This window comes from Odontomachus brunneus, unplaced genomic scaffold, assembly GCF_010583005.1.
Source record: "Odontomachus brunneus isolate Ranch 3 - 2012 unplaced genomic scaffold, Obru_v1 Obru_scaffold_002, whole genome shotgun sequence".
Lineage (NCBI taxonomy): Eukaryota > Metazoa > Arthropoda > Insecta > Hymenoptera > Formicidae > Odontomachus > Odontomachus brunneus.
Window position 1 is genome coordinate 2,094,864 of NW_022639452.1, and position 15,439 is coordinate 2,110,302.

The 15,439-nt window shown below is 38.0% G+C and overlaps 3 protein-coding genes across 8 annotated transcripts in view; 2 read left to right on the top strand and 1 right to left on the bottom strand.

Moving 5' to 3' along the window:
- Positions 1–2,753: 2,753 nt before the first annotated feature.
- On the top strand, positions 2,754–7,686 carry LOC116841271 (hepatocyte growth factor-regulated tyrosine kinase substrate). 2 transcript variants are annotated; one of them, XM_032809012.1, is made up of 11 exons: positions 2,754–2,790; positions 2,859–2,943; positions 3,079–3,154; positions 3,240–3,428; positions 3,543–3,817; positions 3,890–3,965; positions 4,451–4,627; positions 4,783–5,138; positions 5,240–5,553; positions 5,642–5,940; positions 6,045–7,686. In XM_032809012.1, the coding sequence occupies exons 1-11, from the start codon at positions 2,754–2,756 to the stop codon at positions 6,657–6,659; spliced, it is 2,499 nt and encodes an 832-aa protein (XP_032664903.1). In that variant the 3' UTR covers positions 6,660–7,686. The 2 variants fall into 2 exon arrangements, with proteins under 2 accessions (XP_032664903.1, XP_032664910.1); XM_032809019.1 differs by having other exon boundaries at positions 5,645–5,940.
- On the bottom strand, positions 7,457–13,184 carry LOC116841251 (protein CLEC16A). 4 transcript variants are annotated; one of them, XM_032808994.1, is made up of 15 exons: positions 12,652–13,182; positions 12,413–12,541; positions 11,969–12,102; positions 11,729–11,886; positions 11,333–11,562; positions 11,054–11,246; positions 10,392–10,989; positions 10,096–10,283; positions 9,891–10,014; positions 9,653–9,807; positions 9,372–9,533; positions 9,156–9,294; positions 8,728–9,031; positions 8,520–8,650; positions 7,457–8,456 (listed from the first exon to the last, which is right to left on the bottom strand). In XM_032808994.1, the coding sequence occupies exons 1-15, from the start codon at positions 12,723–12,725 to the stop codon at positions 8,029–8,031; spliced, it is 3,147 nt and encodes a 1,048-aa protein (XP_032664885.1). In that variant the 5' UTR covers positions 12,726–13,182; the 3' UTR covers positions 7,457–8,028. The 4 variants fall into 4 exon arrangements, with proteins under 4 accessions (XP_032664885.1, XP_032664868.1, XP_032664875.1 ...); XM_032809001.1 differs by having other exon boundaries at positions 8,083–8,278; positions 8,407–8,456; positions 10,096–10,989; positions 12,652–13,184; XM_032808977.1 differs by having other exon boundaries at positions 10,096–10,989; positions 12,652–12,725.
- A 293-nt stretch (positions 13,185–13,477) lies between these two features.
- The window catches only part of LOC116841246 (nuclear pore complex protein Nup155), a 7,062-nt gene continuing 5,100 nt past the window's right edge, over positions 13,478–15,439 (top strand). For both annotated transcript variants that reach the window (XM_032808953.1, XM_032808964.1), the window contains exons 1-7: positions 13,478–13,636; positions 13,986–14,157; positions 14,244–14,381; positions 14,499–14,595; positions 14,684–14,847; positions 14,926–15,059; positions 15,139–15,404. In XM_032808953.1, coding sequence (XP_032664844.1) covers positions 14,013–14,157; positions 14,244–14,381; positions 14,499–14,595; positions 14,684–14,847; positions 14,926–15,059; positions 15,139–15,404 — 944 coding nt within the window. In that variant the 5' untranslated portion in view covers positions 13,478–13,636; positions 13,986–14,012. The remainder of the gene's footprint in view (positions 13,637–13,985; positions 14,158–14,243; positions 14,382–14,498; positions 14,596–14,683; positions 14,848–14,925; positions 15,060–15,138; positions 15,405–15,439) is intronic.

The following is a 15,439-nucleotide window of genomic DNA, read 5'->3' on the forward strand; positions in this document are numbered from 1 at the left end:
TATATATATATATATATATATATATATATATATATATATATATATATATATATATATATATATAATACATGTGTTGTACATATCATGACATTTTCTCTCGCGGAAACTAATGCTTCAAATTTATCATTTGCGTGTCTCGATACATTTATTGCGATTCGCAGAAGACTTATTATAAAATACGTGTAGCGTATGAAATAGATTAGCGTAATACTTGTCCCTTTAAAGCTAATTCTGCCTTTCGCGTGTTTATATCCGATCTCTACGTAAAACGTATATTAAACGTGAAGTGCATAAAAAATAAAAAATGTGTATATTATTTTCTTTCCTTCTTCAAAGCAGAGAGAAGCCTGAGAGCGGTCACCAGCGTGATTTTAGTGGCCAGAGCTAGGCGCATTTTCGAGACGTCATCTAACAAAGTGTGCCTTTACTATGTTCGTTAGGCGCATTTTCGCGGTGGTAACAATAAAATCCGCCTGATTCGTGCCCATTGTACTTCCGTATAATGATAGTAATGCCGAGATTACGATCAATTTCACGTAACGGGACGCGACAGGACGTGAAGTGACGTGACATGAATTTGACGTTTGAAGTTGTTTTGAAATTACAATCACCGTAAAGTTGATCGTAATTAGCCGCATATAAAACAACGTGTTTTAGGTTTTGCGTCACCTCATGTCTCGTTGCGTCCTTTTTCGTGAAGTTGATCGTAATCCTGGCATAAGTTAGAAAAGAACAGACGTCCAATCGCTCTGTTCTTGTCTCAATACAGATGAGCGGATCGCACGAAGCGAGGTTCGTAAGCACGAAGCGAGCTAGCGGCGAACTTATCGCAAAGCTAGATCATCTCTCATCGGAGCGGCGTCGATCGATATGTCCACGGCGGTTGCTCGATGCAGAAAAATCGAGAATCAAAATGATCGTGCGATTGTTGAATCGCACTGAAAATATACGCCAATATGTAAACGGCGCCGCGGCCGAAAAGAACGCGCTCTATGAGATACTTCTCTCTCCGTATCTCTTTTCCTAACTGATCCGCCCGAATATTCTGCATTTCTTTCTTTCATCGCATTTCTAATTCCCGTTCATTACATCCGACGATCGCCCGATTCTATTGCTACTTGAGCGAGTCGATGTCATTAACAAATGTAAGGGACATCAGCGCGACAAGCACCGGCCGCATATACCGCGAGAAGAAACGAGAAGATTACTTATAAATGACGTCTTCACGATACGCCCCGGCGATCGTACATCGCTAATTTCGACACTCCCGAGACTTCTTAACGCGCGAGACTTACTTTCAACGGATAAAAGACGCGAGAAACGCGGAGCGATGTATGCCCATGGCTGCTGCCCTTATAAAAATATCATACTAAGAATCATTGATAATTACTTATTTTCAGTATTAAAAATACTGGATAATAAGTAATTATCAATGATTCTTAGTATGATATTTCTATAAGGGTGGTTGGCGCGAAAAGATCGAGCATTTCGCGCGATTCATTACCAACGCCTAGATTGAATAACCACGATGACAACCTTGTAGTGCACTTTTGGCACTTTCGGTGCGCTAATGAACTTTTGGTACGTGATTGACAGCGCGTGCGATCTTTTCATACCGAGAAACTGCCATAGACACGCTCCGTATTCCATACGTCTTTTGCTTGTATCCTGTGAGTCTTCTGCGGAAATAAGTATTAGAATGCCGAAAACAACAATACGCGGTCGTCAGGATATATCGTAAGTACATTATTACGGAGTAACCTCCTCCCTTCTCGACATATACAGCTAAGGTGATCAGACGTCCCGATTTTTCACCCTTTGATCCAAATTTTTTCGAGTGCTATTCGAGACACCGATTTGTCATCATTTTCAATAATTATCAAATAATTTTCGGATCTTTTTATCTACTTATCTCTGTTTCACACATTTATGAAGTGTTCCGAATTCAGGGCTAAGAAATCTGGTCACCTTAATACAACGGACACGAACCAGGCGCATTTTATTGTTACCACCGCGAAAATGCGCCTAATGAACGAAACAAAAGCGCACTTTGTTAAATGACGTCTCAAAAATGCGCCTAACTCTGGCTATTGAAATCAGGCTGATGGCCGCTCTCATGATTCTCTCTGTTCAAAATATTCAATAATTTTAAACTGACGACTTAACTCATCTAACCTCACTCCATACATCCATCACGTCTTTTTCTGCTTCTCGTCATGGCTCAGATTTTGCTATAATTTTGTGCTCAGCTTGATTCAATCGCCATTCGGTAGTACTTCACGCATCTGCAAGCCGAATTTGTACCTTGCACCAATCACAAATGCGAATTAAAACTTCGCCGCAAACAACTCAACGCAAACGACCAAAATTTCAAACTCGTTACGTTTCACTACGTTTATAATCGATATGAACATCGCGCGATATCGATAATTTCTTGGTCGATCAATTCATCGATTTCAGTGTTAAAACGAGTGCAGATGGCGCATCGGTGAGTCACTTGTATTGGACAAAAAGCAGCACGATAACCAATCAATTTACAGTTTTATGGAAGAAGAACGAGTTGATTGGTCATCTCGTGAACACTATCGTGTCTTTCTATAGCGAGCCGAGCAGAGCGAACGAGAGGCGTACAGTTGTCAAAAAGTTACATTGCAGCTGACATAAATTGACAGCTGAGTGTTACTTATTGCGCCAGCGAACGTAATAAAAATCCAAGAAGTGAAAAGTACGAAAAGCCTTGTCGTGGTGATAACATGTTCCGCAGCACGTCGAATTTTGAAAAATTACTGGGTGAGTTTGTACTTTTGAAATCGGTTCAAAATGTCGGATCTCTCTAAGTCGTAATTAATTGTTTGCAGATAAGGCGACGAGTCATTTTCAGTTGGAGCCAGACTGGCCGACGATTCTGCAAATCTGTGACTCCATACGTCAGAGTGACGTTCAGTAAGCACCAGTACTTCTAAAATATATATTTGCTTTTTTACTTCATTTTTTTTAGATGCAACATTGTCAATTGCATTCTGCACTGCTTTAGGAGACCATATCAAATATGTAATTATCACTACTTCTCTTATCTAGGCCAAAGGTTGCACTTGCTGCTATAAAGAAGAAAATCACAAACTCTAATCCGCACGTAGCACTATATGCATTATTGGTAAGATATTTAGAATTGATTTTGGAAAAAATCCTATGTGTTAAGATTAGTCACATGTTTATTAATGTTATATTTCTTAATTTAGGTGTTAGAATCCTGTGTGAAAAATTGTGGAACACTAATTCATGATGAAATTGCTACCAAACAGTACATGGAACAACTGAAAGAATTAGTCAAGACTTCACAGCATGAAAATGTCAGGCAAAAGACTTTAGAGCTAATTCAAGCTTGGGCTCACGCATTTCGCAACAGTCCAAAATACAGAGCAGTTCAGGTAACAAATAGTTTGGTCACACTTATTAAAATTATGCTCCATGATAAATTTGCTCATCAACATGCTACTTGCATACTTGCATATTTTATTTTTTTCATATTATTTCCTTTTTAGGATACATTGAATATAATGAAAGCTGAAGGATATCAATTTCCTGCTTTGAAAGAAAGTGACGCCATGTTCAGAGCTGATACTGCACCTGCGTGGGCAGATGGCGAGGTATGCCATAGGTGCCGTGTAACCTTCAGTATGGTTCAGCGTAAGCATCACTGTAGAGCCTGTGGTCAAGTATTTTGCAATCAATGCTCGAGCAAACTCTCTACTCTACCTAAATTTGGAATTGAGAAGGAAGTTCGAGTTTGTGAAGCTTGTTATGAGAAAGTTAACAAGTTAGTGGAATTTTGCATCATTTTTCCTTCACAGTGATTTCATTCAGATATTTTTAAACATAATTTTTTTAGGTCATCTACAGTACAAGCCAAAGACACTGATCTCCCAGCTGAGTATATCAACAGCACTTTAGCTCAACAACAACAAGTATGCATTAACATTGTATTAGATAGTTAATACTTCATAACATATGCAATAATAATACAGAAATATAAAAAAAAGAAAAGTTAATTGGAAATAACTAATTAAAAACAACTTGTTATCGAATTATGCACTAATTTCTTTAATCGAGTTATCTGAGACTTGCTATACATTTAATTCTACTGATATATATTTGTATAATTAAATTAGTAGTTAAACATGGCTTCTCCAATATGTGTTGTGGAACAGGTATTCTTGTTCATTATTTAAAATAATTACATATGAAGACTATAATTTATTATGAAAAACATATAATTCAGCTCATAGATTAAATTTTACATAATATGCATTATTGCATTATATACGACTATCATATTTGAATAAAAAAACGCATGAAAAATAAACTTGAATTTTGACATATAACTTGATGCAGCAAAATTACAAATCATATCTGTAATTAGCCTCATATACAATATTACGTATCTCTGTAGGTTCCACCTCGAAAAACGGAGGAAGAACTACGAGAGGAGGAAGAATTGAATCTTGCAATAGCTTTGAGTCAAAGTGAGGCTGAACAGAAGGAGAAAGAAAAGAAACGTGCTACGAGTGCTTTAAAATCCAATTCCACTCCCATATCAAGAATAACATATTCGCCGCCGCCATCTCCTGTAAGTCTTTTGTAATTTATTAATTAATAAAATTATTAATTACGTGAACAATCAATCTTATTCTAAAAAGATTTTACCATTCAAATGTTAATTTTTTTTTTTAATTTTCTTATTTGATATTAAATATAATTAAGTATTCCCTATTCTTTTACTAGGGTCCGAGTCCGTCACGGACGCAAGAGGAGGATGAGATCGAACCCGAACTTGCGAAATATCTGAATCGCAAGTATTGGGAACAGAGACAGACTGTGATCGAGGAGCATGGGTCAAGAGCAGATGTCACCAGTCCGTCTGCACCCAACATAAGCAGCCCAATGCCCCTAAAGGTTATATACGTGAAACAAGAAAACGGCGAGGTTGATAATCAAATGGAAGAATTTGTAAGTGGTTTGAGGTCTCAAGTCGAAATTTTTGTCAACCGAATGAAGAGCAATTCCTCGAGAGGACGATCAATCGCTAACGATAGCTCAGTTCAAACCCTATTCATGAATATAACTGCTATGCATTCCAGGTATTGACTTGAAAATATGATTTTCTAATATTATTTCTGATATCTCATTGTTGTAAATAATTGCATATCAATAATGAAACGTATTTCGTTTCTTTTTGCAGACTATTAAGATATATTCAAGAACAAGATGACAGTAGAGTATATTACGAAGGCTTGCAAGATAAATTAACTCAGATGAAAGATGCTAGAGCTGCTTTGGATGCTCTTCGAGAGGAACATAAAGAGAAGTTACGTAGGAGAGCTGAAGAAGCTGAGAGACAGCGACAGATGTTAATGGCGCAAAAATTGGCGATCATGCGAAAGAAGAAGCAAGAATATTTGCAGTATCAACGGCAACTGGCTCTTCAGAAAATTCAAGAGCAGGAGAGAGAAATGCAAATGCGTCAAGAACAACAAAAACAGCAATATATAATAAGTAATTGATTAGTTTCTCATTATATCGTTTGAAATCATTATCTATCTTTATCAAAGCAGGTATCTCATAATCTATCTTTATTTTATAGCAGGCTATCAAGCGGTTTCTGGTTTCATGGGACCTTCTCAAGGTTCACCTGTTCGTCATGTTCAGTATCCAACACCTGGAGCTAATTACAATCCCATGTCGCCGACGAATCAAGGAGTCTACATGTATGGACAACCACCGATAGGACAATATTCCATGCAAAGTTATATACAGTCGATGAGTACCATGCCGCCGGTACACATGATGCCGCAGATTCCTAACCCGGAGCAGCAACCATCGGATCCGTCCATGCAAGGACAGGAGAACATCGGACGAGTGTCTATATCAGGCCCAGGAATGGTAAGTTCACGCGTAATATTATTTTACCGTTTTTTTAGTTACAATTCGAAGATATTTAAATATCGCACGTCTGTCATCAAATTATTGACATATTACTTTCTCAGATGCCTCAAATGACACCACCCATTCAACAACTTCAACCACCAAGCAACCATCAGATATCCGGACCTCAGCAACAGGGTCCTCCTGTGCACGTGCAAGCAGGACAAGCTTCGACGAGCAGGCATATGCCTCCTCAACAGGGTGCCTCGTCTCAAATGCCGCAGCAAGCTCCCCCGACTCAAATCGGGTTGCCCCCGGTATCTCAAGGTCACATGGGCTCCTCGCCAGCAGGTTCGGCAGCTCCAGGAAGACATGTGCCTGCTGGAGCCATGGTTGGCATTCCGCAAATCGGATCACAACAGCCATCGACCTTGCCTGGTACTCAGGGGTCTTCGATGTCAGCGCACGTATACAATGCTGCTATCTCATCTCAAGGTACGGGCGTTATTCAAGTGCCTGGCGGTGTCGGAAGCGGACCCGTGTCTACAACGAGTCAAGCTTTAGTTGGTCCTCAAGCATCCGGTATACCGACAATGCAAGGCATGCCTCAAAACCCAGCAGCAGCGCAATCGATGCCGTTTCAACCTGCTCCTCCAACCCCAGTTGCAACCAACGAAGCTTCGCAAAATGAGGAAGATACAAAACCTAGAACAGCAGAGCTAATCTCTTTCGATTGAATAAACACAATATTTCGATGAAATGTCACGTGCATTTAAGGGGTTAGATCTATGTTACTCGGTTCTTCGTGCTTCATAGTTTAATATTGATATCGAAACATTCTCAAGTAGTACATTTTTACGTAATTTTTTATGTAAAAAGATCGTTTTCAAAATTGCGATTACTTGATATGTGATAATATATAAGTGAATCTATATGAAGATAGACATTGCTACGCATTGCATGCTAACATGCAAATATTCGTAACTTAATTCTCTCGATTCTAATACGCAATGTTTCTTTTAAATGCTTTCTAACAAAAATACGAACTATTCTTTTAAGAGGAAAAGATCAAATTGACTTTCTATATTGATCAAACCCCTTAAGTTTGTATTTTATTCTTTTTTTACAAATTAGAACATTAATATTGCAAGAGTAAGATTACGAAATAGTTAATTACCTATTTTATTGAATTAAATATATTGCTTCTGCAAAATTACAATTTTGTATCCCATTTGATTATGATAGAATGCTAAAAATGTTTTTTTATAAAATATATATGTGAGAACTGAATAAGATATAAATATATTACATTTAGCAGGATATACATGTAATAATGCAGAAAGTTTAAACTATATGTTAATTTTATATACTCTATGCAATTTATGATACCAAAATAAAACTGTTTCTTGCACTGTAGTATATCTAAAGAAAGAAATACTTATATAAAAAGTACTAATAGAATTATATGTATATATATTCATCTTTATTATTATTCTCTATTAAATGTATAGGTAAAATGATCAGTATCGCCTAGTGATAATAATTTCCTTTATTTTTTAAATTATAGAAAAACTATAACCAACAGGGATATATACACATGAATTAATTACAAGATTGTTACAAGATTTATTTACCGCTATAGTGATATATTTATATTCTTAATCGGCAGCTTAATCGAATGAATTTTTTTACTCAAGGAGAGAATGTGCGATACTTACGAGACAGCCTTAATATCGTAACATAAAAAAGCTCTAGTTCAATGAAGTTATTCAATGTTTCATTTTTCTTATGTTCTCCATGATTGGTCATAAAACCGTTGTGTCCGATGATGTAAATTTGTCTAACATTCCACATTTCTACTACAATCCCACATTTAATAAAAACATAATAGAAATTAAAATTTTTCACTAGTTACAAGATAAAAACGCCCGCGTTACTACTAATCTTTGTTTTTCTTTTTATATTAAATTAGTCAAGTGAATTATTTTCGCGAACTCGAAAGATTGCACATATATCTTCCAACTGTTCTCTAAGTTTTCTAAAGAAAAAAAAAAATACATTTACAATCCGCGTTATCAGCCTGATTGCTTAACTTCACGATTGCGATCACACAGTTTCCACTTGACCTTTTCTACGTGGCTTCGACTCTTGCCCCTGTGGAGACGTGAAAGATGTTTCTTCGGAGTGTTTCCTGATCACAGATGAAGAATCACTGTTACTCGAGCAGCTCTGACTGTCCCTTCTCTCTGGCCGCGCCATATTGAGCCCGTTGGATGTCAAAGATGCCTTCCGAATTCGCATGTCCTCCAGAGGGATCTCCTCACTCCGCGGCCTTGGCATCTTGGGCGAGCCGTCTCTAGATCGCAAACCGTTCTCATGAGCCTTCTCATTCGAACTGGCATCATCGCGTTTGAAACTCGACGATGCCATCGGCCTAGTATTTTCCCTACGCATTTGTGCCGCGAATCCAGGAACTTTGTTTACCGTGAACATTGGCCTCGGTTGATCCTTCTGTTTCTGAGCGCGCCCGAGACCTGGAAAGGTCGAAGCGATCGTCAAGACGAGAGAATCTCATGGATTGATTTATTCAAACTTACGTTCATGCCGTAAGCCGCGCAAGGCGTAATTAGGTGGTGTCGAACAATGAGGCACGCTCGTCGGAATATCCAGCAATCTGGCAATCTGATTCATCTTCTTTTGTCTCGCTTTTATCCGTCCCTTCGTTAACCTGAATCATTCGACAAGTTAATTAGTTTCAGCGAGCGCATAAACACAGGATCTCACTGAAATCCTCGTTAGGTTCACCTTTGTTTAGCGGCCATGCATCGAATGTGATCGTCGAAAACGAATTTAGCCGACAACAACGGTATACGATTACCGGTGCTACTGCTTAACGGTTTGTAAATCGTCAGATATAAACACGTAGAGTCATCCTTGTCGCCGGCGACATCGATATCCTGCAGGAAGCCGACTAATTTCGCAACGCCCCATCCGAGTTTGCTGGTATCCGGTTCCACGAGAATCAACTGTACAACATCGATGACTAGAAAACGTCGGATTTTCTGGCCATCTTTCCATACGACGGTGCACGCGATCAGGTCGCTGTTATCTGCAAAAAGAACGAATGACGAATCCACGTCGCTTACCTGCGTCACATGTTCGCGACCGCGGAACGAGAACCAGGAAGACAGATTCATCGTAGTTCATTGTATTGTGAAACAAATAACTTTTACTTAGATCAAGAACGTTGTTAACTTGTACGCAGTTAGCCGGATTGGTTAGTGGTAATTGCGTTTCAGTTTCCGTGTTCAACGTCAAAGACAGTTCCCTGATTAGAAAGAATACTCGTATCGCACGTCGCGCCCTTTCCACCTGCGAAATCATTTGTGTTTTCATGTGCTTGTTTCAGCATTACTCGATTATATTGCACCCTCTCCTCGCGCACCTACCTCACCGCACGGTAGTCTCTTGGTAAATTCGATTCCAGTCATGGGTGTACCTGTCGGAGGCAGTAAAATATTGCTATCCATCATGAGCCACTCCACATTCAGCGGCCGCTTCTTGATCTCACTGTATTCGTCTTCGAACATGTCCAAGAAGATGTCTTCGCTCTGCGAAGTGAAATCGATACGTTCTTATCGAAATGTATATACGGAGAAGCTAGCAATTTCATTCACGAAAACGTGCTTCAGCCAGGATTACAAGACTCCACGGAATGAATCACACGCACCTTGTAGAAGTTCTTGAGCAGAGACGTGCTCTGTTCTCTCGCCGCTTCGATGGCTGCCAGATGCGAGTCCCGTAGCACGCATTGTCCCTCGGACATCATGAGTTGTGTCAACAGCTTGATAGTCAACTCCAACGTAACGAGTCGCACTTTGGAATCTAACGGGGAATCGATACTCCTAAATACACAGACGACACGTATACTAGATATAATAACGAGAATATGTATCGATGCAACTCACTCGTCTGACAGCTCAGTGTTATGATGTGAATCAATCTGTCCATGAGTAATTCATTGTACGAATTTTTCACAGACGCGCCATCGAACGGCGACAAGATCACGTCCAGAATTTTGCGACTTATACCCTTGTAAATGCGCAAATTGGATCACTATATAGTGAGACGATACGATGAAAATGGTTTGCACTGGAAATGTTTGATAGTTACCTGGTTATTGGCTAACGCATAGAGCAGGCAGAGTGTGAACAACGCCGCGTAATCGTTCTCCGTGCACAGTAAGGAGCTGACGATCGTTTCCAGAAACGGCTTCTTCGCCAGCGACTCGAATATGTCGTTTTGACTGGGATGCGGCGTCAACGGGCTCTCCAGCGCCAAGCGTTGCTGTTTCTCTTCGTCTGTCACATTCAAATGCTTAATTTCTTCTAAATCCTCTTCGCTCGGGATGCTCGTATCCAATGGTGTACGTATACGAGCGGAGATATTTATTAAATCGAAAGACGTACTCGAATCCTCGGTCCCCCGCGACTCGTCGCACACGCCTGCGCTTACAGCGATCTCTTTCGCGTTTTTCACATTGCTCTCCGCGCGATGATGCTCCTCGGGCGTCGACGACCTTTCGCTCAGGATTTCCAGAGATTTCTCTAACGTTTCCCTCGACGGGGAGGAAGTGGCAGGCTTATACGGCGATATCACATCTCCGAACCTACTCAGGACTCTGGCTGTTCCAGTGCGAATCGCTCTCGGATGATCGGATTCCCGTTCGTCCAACTCTTCGCACATGTCTGAGTTCACAGCGAACTCTTTCGTGTTTTTCACATCGTCCTCTTCGTCGTAGTGTTCCTCCTCGGACGTCGGTGTCTCGGTCAGGGTTTCCGAAGATTTCTCCAGCGTTTCTCTCGATAGGAAAAGAGAGACGAACTTATTCGACGTGGCATCTCCGAACTTCTCCAGTACTTTAGTCGTCCCGATTTGAATCGTGTCTAAGTCGGACATGAGCATTACAGCCGCCAATGTATGTACAAGAGGCCCATGCGACACTATCAAAAATACTTGGGAAAGTAGAAAAAGTGCTACCACGACACTGACGTGTTTCCTCTCGTCCTGAAACGTTCGGGAACGATACTCGTTACGTGAAGATCGGAGAAGGCAGACATTTCATTCTTACCTGAGTTTGGCACAAAACGTTCTTCTGTTTCATCAGAGAATAAACGTACAACGGAACCAACAGTTTATGCAGCAGATGCTCAGATAAAACCTTGTTCAAGTCTGATATATTCAAACACAGAATGTCATTCAAATAATGCAAGTGATCCAAGTGTTCCGCGACTAAGTCCGATAACCTGTTTTGGCTTTGGTGACTGAAAGGAAGCGCGCTTTGTTAGTAAAAGAACGAAATTTGAGCAATGACCGAGTTTAGCAAAATCAAAATACAGTTGAGACTTACTCAGCATCGTTCCGGACGCAAGTATCTAGCTCGATGATATGATCGCCAATGAACCATACAAGATTGCTAAAATATGGAGCGGCCGTACGATCTCTTATGAAAGCTAACATGGATGAGTCCTCGACGCGATACACATTCAACGTCAGCGTTCTCACAGCTATGCGCACCATACCCTCCGAATGATTAAAAAACTTAATCGCTTCTGTGTACAGTGGAAAGTCATTGGTACGCTGACAACAATAGAGAAATAGATCAATCGATTTTATCGATAATGCTGAATCAGTAGAAGTGTGTACGTGTTGAAATTATAATATATTAAAATATATTTCTAAAAAGCGTGATAAAAAATCAACAAGTACAACCAAAACATAGACACAAAAAAACAATCATGTGTACCTTGTTTACCTCATTATAGAAGAAATGGATGGTATGGGCGTTCAACTTCAAACTTAATGTCTTTAGGAAACTGATATAGTACGCCATTACTTCCTCATCGCTAAAGTCAAATTTATGTACTATAATGCTATTCACATGATTGTTACTTAACAGATAATCTGTGGACAAAAATTTGTCATAAATATTGATCATTTTATTTATGAATTTAATGTGTAGAATAAATGATTTCAATAAACTTACACAAGGATGTCTCATTGCGTATATTTTCAAATAAAATATTCAATGTTTGTAACAACTGAACACACACATAGCTTCCACATTTCTGTTTCATGATACGCAAGAAAAAAGAAAGCATGTTTTTCTCCAAGAAAAAACTGCAAATACATAATACCTTATTAATTATAATCATGTAACTTGCACATTAATGCTTATCTAGTTAGAAGAACTGTTTCCAGACTATCTCATGATCTTTATTTTAATAAACATGATGTGAATTATATATATTATAAAATTATAGAAAATCTTGTAATGTAATATATAATCATTATTTTTTTCAATTATAGACACAGAATGTTGTAGAAGGAGGAGGAATTGGTTCTCAAAATCTTAAAATGATTATCTACCAGTGAAATAACAGATATATAGAGATAGATAGAGATAACATTGATAAGTTTCTTTACTCACTCAAAAACACTGCTGTCATTTTGATCACCCCATATAAGAATTTCAGCTATCGAACGTAGAGTTTCAACCAGCAAACCCTTGTTATTCTCAGATACAGTTTGATTCTTGGACAGGACGTTGTATAAATATCTGAGTGTAACAAGAAAGGTAAAAATGTGTATAAGATAATGTACACTTGATGTACAATTTCGACTTAATGACAAAAAAATAATATATTTATCGATAATGTTTGTATTTACTTAAGATGTTCCAAGGAATGAGGATTCTTCGGCTTCCAGAGCCCGCCGCCGAACCAACTCCGACTGCGAAACATTTTGATTTGTTTCAAGTGCGATGAGGTGCGCCTGCATTCGCGATCTTGTCCAAATTTTTTGCTTCTTCTCTCCTCGCTACGAGACGATCGCAGAAATGTGCCGTTTCGTCGTGCTCGTATTCATCGTGCGATCCGCCAACAGTACACGCGTGTGTATATATGTATATATTACAATAATAGTTGCGAATACAACGAAACGTGTACTACATCGTTCGGGGCCAGGTTCAAGTTCAGGTTAGAATTTTAATTCATCGCGCGGACGATTTTTACAACTTGGTTATGTATAGACGTATATGTTAACCATATGTCGACATTACACGTCACATCACACAATTTTATTGTTCCTGTAAAATCATTTGCAGTCACTCAATTTTATACGACGCAAAAAGAAGTCTGACCCGATTGAACCTCCATCTCGACTGACCGTGAATGATTATGACTGACGGACTATGAACATTCGTAATGTCAGGTTAGTGCAAAATCTGGTCTATCTTCAGGTAGGATTCGTTTGGAGCTGCAAACGCTTCGAAGCACGTAAAGAAAGATTGTAATTGGTTTATAAGCGCTTCGAAGCGTTTGCAGTGTCAAATGGATCCTGCTCTTCGTCTTATCATAAGCATTGACCTCGTTCGTTCGATGAATCGATATTTGATTCATTTTGCTAAAAGATCGACTATCTTCTCGATGTTTCCAAATGTTTGTTACTAGCCGTATAGGAATAACTAGCCGATGGAATAACTAGCCGATTAAGTTAACCAAAGTTGGTAGAAATGGACGTCAAGAGCATAGTGTTTTTCTTTTCTGTAAAATGAATTGCATTATTCGAATACACCGGTTTGGCGCGAATAAGATTGTAACCCTATTTGACGTATTTTCACTTGCGTCCACATATAATTGCAGCAAGTGTCCATGTAAGTATTTTTTATTTTTGAGCATTTAAAAGTACATTAAACTTCTTTTTATTATTGAATGCTGTTAAGAGGCTTAAGCTGTCTTCGAAATATTTCAGTATTTTGTTGAAAGTTACTTCTATTTCATTCTAACCTATAATCTTTTCTCTTTTAAAAATTTCTTATCACTTGCCAAATATAATTGTGTTATTTTATAAATTATAATCTCAAATTTTAAATTATTAAATTTAAATTATAATACTTTAAAGATCAACATATATGTATTTCCATACTTTTAAGATTAATGTGGTTATTTATTTTATAAATTGATCTCTGATCATCTCCATGTGTTTACTTGTCTTTTTTCTAGTATATTGGACACCTATTTTTTAAGCAAATGAGGAATATGACATTTACAGAAATGGAGCCATTAAAAATACACTTAGATTCTTTAGAAATGGCTGGGAAAATGGTAGATAAACACATAATTGCTGATAGTAATTTTCCATCTTTAACCAATCTTATGCGATACAGTGTACAAGGTAAATCATATATTACTATAATTGGAAAAAATAGTTTTGAAAACACATCTATGTAAAAATCTAACTGACAAATATTTTTTATACAGGTGGACCAACTGTTAGTGGTCTTGATGATCATGACTATCCTAATATAAATGGTGCATCAATGAGTTTAACAAATATTAATCAAATGAAGATACATAGCAAAATTCCACTGCCTTCTGAAGTGATGGAACATTTTGGTCGTATCCTTTTTAAATACTCAATACCAATATTGTCTTCCCACAATAAATCTATAATTATTTGAATTATTTTAGAATTATTATCATCAATTTTATTCCTAATCCTTAAAAAAAATATAGATATGCAATGTCACTGTATGATGGGCCTTTTTACAGAAATTTCCAAAGCTTGGCTTACTATTGACAGTGATATTTACTTATGGTCTTATGAAAATGAGTAAGTATCAATATATCTTGTATTTTTTATTTGTAAATTTATAAATTTATATGTAAAAATAATATAATTTTGTTGTAATATCCTATAGATCAGATGTTGCATACTTTGATGGGTTGAATGAGACCATTATAAGTGTAGGCTTAGTAAAACCCAAGGCAGGAATTTTCCAGAGTTATGTTAAATATTTATTAATTCTCACAACAACAGTAGAGATAACTATCCTTGGTGTTACAATACCTGATGATACTAAAGGTAACATCTTATGGCAGCTCTAGTTGTACTATTTGTTACTATCTAATTACATTATTACTTTCTTCTGTATATCCACAGAAGTACAATTAGTCCCAGAACCAATTTTTACCGTTACTACTGACGGAATAGGAATTACTACAATTGCTAATACTAGTAGTGGCCGCATCTTTCTTGGTGGTAGAAACGGATCGTTATTCGAAATATATTATCAGGTTATGACAGACTTATGATCTTAATTATGATATTGCACTCATATTAAATTGCTCTAACCGATCATTTTCTCGCGTACAGGCAGAGAGCAGTTGGTTCGGCAAACGGTGTAAAAAGATCAATCATTCGGAAGGTCCATTGTCGTTTCTAGTACCGTCGTTTGTTTCTATGGCATTGTCGGAGGAAGAAGCTATAATACAGATATCTGTGGACGACTCACGTAATATTTTATACACTTTGGGTGATAGAGGTACAATCACAGTTTGGGATATCGATAATGGCGGCGCATCTAGGATTACATCATTGTCTCAAGCTTCTTTGGTGCAAAATACTGTCCATGTTGTTAAGTATGTGATCTTTTATTGATATTGGTAATAATGTG